Below are 4,265 nucleotides of genomic sequence, written 5' to 3' on the forward strand. Positions count from 1 at the left end.
GAAATTAGTTTTAAAACTCCAAAACCATAGATGATGCTTTCTAACAGCCAACCTACAGGATAAAACATTCAGGTCACTGATATCAAACTTGGGAGATTTCACTGGAGTCATTCTGTGTTAACTTAATAAATCAGTTCATTATCTGTGTTTCAGCTCCAGCAGCAGTCTGCGTTACCTGGCTGCTCGTATTCCCTCCGTTCTCCACACACACCAGGTCGTCTTCGTCCTCCTCCTCCTCCTCTGCCTCCTCCATGAAGTTCTCGTCGTCACTCAGCTCGATGATGTCTCCCGCCAGCTGCCTCCACTGCTCCTCCTCCGTCGCCTCCATCGCTCCGTTCGCCTCCCTCTCTCCCCCGGCCTCTCCTCCCTCCACCTCCCCGAATATCAGCCTGCCGTCCCTCTGAACATCCTCCACCGGCGCCACCTGCAGGTCGCCGAGAGCTTCACCCGAGGACGACGTCGGGGTGCAGGAATCGGCTCCGAGCTGCGCCGAGGAGTCTGGGAGGGAGCAGGAGGACGGTGCAGGGTTACCGCCACTGACGCTCTCAGAAACCATCCGGCCGTCTGCGTCCTCACAGCTGCCTCCTGCCTCCAGGCCCTGCTCGGTCTTCAGCTGGAGCACCGGGGCAGGAGGCAGCATCCCTTCGCTCTGACTGGACAGGCTGCTGCTGCTGGTTAACAGACCTGGGAGCTGGTGCTCTGCCATCTGTCCATAGCCGATGTGAGACTGGACGTCTTCTGCCTTCAGGTCCAGAGTCAGAGCTCCAGTTTGGGTTTCGCTGCCCAGTCTGGCTCCTCTGGGCTGGAAGACCGGCGAGGGAGGAGCAGCCGGAGTCGGAGCAGCAGACGGACCGGCCGATGAAGACAGAGAGGAGCAGGAGGTGGCGGACGAACACATGGACGACGCAGGTATGAAAGCTGCAGCCACTCTGGACGCTGCGCTCACCATGCTGGAGTCCAGCCCGAGGTCTCCAGGACTGTTGGATTTACACTTTGCAGTCACAGAAGCCTGCAGGTCGGGGAAGGTGGCGTGACAGGCCCTGACCAGCTCACCGACACCCAGCATCTCGGCCAGCTCGTACAGAACCCCGACGTCGATGAGATCGGTCAGGATCTCCCCCGTGTAGACGAATGTCAGCACCTTCTCAAAGTTGGCCGGCGAGATGAACTCCAGAGAGAAGGCGGCGCTGGACGAGGCCGGCGTTCTGGTGAACAGGTTACGGAAGTAGGTCCCGGCACAGGCCAACACCGCCCGGTGGGCCGCGAAGGTCCGGTTTCCAACTTGAAGGAAAACATCACAGTACAGGCGGGTTTGGCGGCAGCGGTTGAGCTCAGTGAGAAGGCCGGCGGCGTGACCGGGACCCTGCAGCCGGATCCTCATCCCTGCTGCTGCAGCTCCAGGTTTGGTCCAACTGCAGGAACAGACAGCACAGGAACCACACGTTTATATATGTGGACATAACAAACTGCTTTAACCTTGAATCTACAGAACTGTTTTCAGCACTGATCCATGTATTGATGATTTTCTATCAAACGTCAGAACAGAGTGAAAACTGCAGAACTGCTCACATAACATGAGGACGTCTTAAAAAGCTCGTTTGGGCCAAAACTCAAAGACATTCTGCTCACAATGAACTAAAATGAAGTCTGCAAACTGTACAAAGTGAGAAGAATTTTTTTTTTTTTTAATGCCTAAATTTTTATTTGCAGTTTTATAACGACAACCAACAGCACGGTGCATGGCCGTAGCTACCGGTCCATACCAACTCACACGAGTCCATTTGACAAACATAAGCTCCAGAGAGAGCTCCAGGGCTGTAAGAGGAGGTGGAGATGTGACAGTAACACACAGCCTGTGGACGTCTGTCTTAGCCAACATACAGACAGAAAATACAGAACGCAAGGAGGGAAAAACTGCCACCACGCCGATCCCTCTTTTCCCGAAGAAATAAAGTCAGTTTCTTCCACTTTGCCACGTAAAAGTCTTTTTTAAGTTTAAGAAGGAAAGTCAGTCTTTCCATCTCATGGATTTCCTGAATAATATTGAACCAATTATCTGCTGTAGGTGAGCCGGATTTCAACCAATTTCAGGTGACTGCCTTCTTTCACACACGTTGGTGGGATCCAGCAAATAAAACTAAGATTTTTGCAAAGATTACTGTCATTATCAATCAGTCTGCTACGATTCTCCTGAATAAGTGATCAGTTAAATGGAAATTAGTTTTAAAGAAATTCCATTTTTACTTTGCAGAACCCTAATCGATGCCACTTCTGTCCAACCCTAAACCCTAAAACATCCTGTTTACTGATATAAAACCCGGAAATTAAACTGGAACCAGAAGCAGTTTTTGTTGAATTAATTAATCAATTAACCAGCTAACAGTTTCAGGCTGCTGTTAAGGTAAAACTGAAATTACATTAATTTTTATTTGCCATCTTGACTCAGCTATTAATCAATCATTCAAGTATTAAGTCAAGTATTTTTGCCATTAAACACTTTGAGAAAATGTCCTATTTTTCCTGAACACACAGTAAATGAAGCACATCCTGGGTCACTGTCACACATTCATATTTCATTTTAACCAACGTTTCTGTTGCTGTCTGTATTTTTAAACTCTGACTTTACGTTTTATTTTGTTTGCAGCAGTTTATCAGAACATGTCGGAGCTCAGACAGTTTTTTTTTATCCCAGACAGTCCAGACACATCACAGCAACTCTGTCCCCAGCAGCAGCTACAACACTGATTTAACTGATTTATTCCTTCACATATTTATCCAGTTCTACCCGCAGACGTCTCGGTTCTGTTATTAGAACCACTCACCCATTGGGATGCGTGTGTATTCGGAGGTCAACGGTCTCTTTTCTTTAGTTTTCAGTCGGACTCCACTGGTTTTTCACAGATCCTACATTTTACCATCAGAAGCTTTGATATTGTCCGTCGCACGTTGGTGACGTATGTCAACAAAGCGGCGTCGCGTCGCCCCCTGCAGGCTGGAGGAGGAGCTGCAGCCTCAGCCTTCATATGGTTGTCTGTGAAGATTCTCAGTCATCCAGGTCGTGGTTCGTAGCAACTGGACCTGCTTGAGTTCCTTGAAGACGTTCCACCTCTCGTCCAAGAGGCTTCATCAGCTCTGACTGACCAGTTGGGAGTTCCAGATATCCTGAAGGAGACATTAACACCTGAGTTTCGGTTTCCTCCCCTTCGTTATGTGAGTCCTCAGTGCTCCTCCTGCCACAATGGGGTTCGTTAGGGTCTTTTGTGTCTAGGTGTGGATGTGGTTTCATCTTCCTGGAGAGAGATCTTAGGACTGAGAGCTCCACCTCTGCTGAGGGATGGTCTTTCCAGTTAGATGGCTTCTTTCACCCTTCTCTGGAACCATCTGTCCTCCCTGGTCAACATCTGTACATTATTATCTTCAAATGAGTGTCCTTTGTTCTTGGGATGCAGGTGGGATGCTGAGCGTTCAGGTCTGGGCGTCCTCGCTGCACTGGACTGCCTCCACCTCGTTGCTCTGTGCATGTCTCGGTGTCTCGTCCTGAGGGCGGACCAGTTTCTGTCTCAGGGTGTTGGTGGGCGTGAAGTGCACCGGCTGGTTTGAAGCCTCCTTCAGTGCATCGTGATGATTATTTTGTAAATTACATTTAAAGTCAAACAGATGATCAAGCAGGGTGTGTGTCATGGAACAGTTATGCTGACTTACTAAAATACACATTTTCTGCCAGTTTTAAGGTAAATGTTGAAAACTTTAAACTTCTAGAGCAGCGGTTCTCAAATTTTTTGAGCCACGACCTCCAAGATAACACAAGTTAGTGACCCTTAATTTGAAATTTTTTTTATATCTCATGAGTAATAACTTAGTTGTTCATGCGTTAATGTGTTAAAAATTACTGTGTTAACTCCACAGATTAATCTCTTTACATGAACACGTTAATTTTCTTTTGAATGAATGAATGAATTGAGTTTATTTCGAACGAATGAAAGAGGAAAAAAGTATAAAAACAAAAGAAAACAATTTTTAAAAGAGTGAAAAAGAATAATAATATCACATAATCAAAACAAAATATTAACAAGGTGTGGGAAGAAGTATACACTTTTAACTTTGACAGCCCTAATACACATTTATATGATAAATGTAAGCTTTATTTTTATTTATTTTCTTACAGTGATGTTGGGACCCTCAGTTTGAGAACCACTGCTCCAGAGGAATACTGACACAGGGCGGAAATTTCAACACAAACAACAACAAAATCAAACACAACTGTA

The 4,265-nt window shown here is 46.9% G+C and overlaps 1 protein-coding gene across 1 annotated transcript in view; it reads right to left on the minus strand.

Moving 5' to 3' along the window:
- zbtb39 (zinc finger and BTB domain containing 39) overlaps positions 1 to 1,381 on the minus strand; it is a 4,717-nt gene extending 3,336 nt beyond the window's left edge. Inside the window, exon 1 of the mRNA XM_008293806.1 lies at positions 176 to 1,381. Within this exon, the coding sequence (XP_008292028.1) occupies positions 176 to 1,381 (1,206 nt within the window). The remainder of the gene's footprint in view (positions 1 to 175) is intronic.
- Positions 1,382 to 4,265: the final 2,884 nt, after the last annotated feature.

This window comes from Stegastes partitus, unplaced genomic scaffold (assembly GCF_000690725.1).
Source record: "Stegastes partitus isolate 25-593 unplaced genomic scaffold, Stegastes_partitus-1.0.2 Scaffold913, whole genome shotgun sequence".
Lineage (NCBI taxonomy): Eukaryota > Metazoa > Chordata > Actinopteri > Pomacentridae > Stegastes > Stegastes partitus.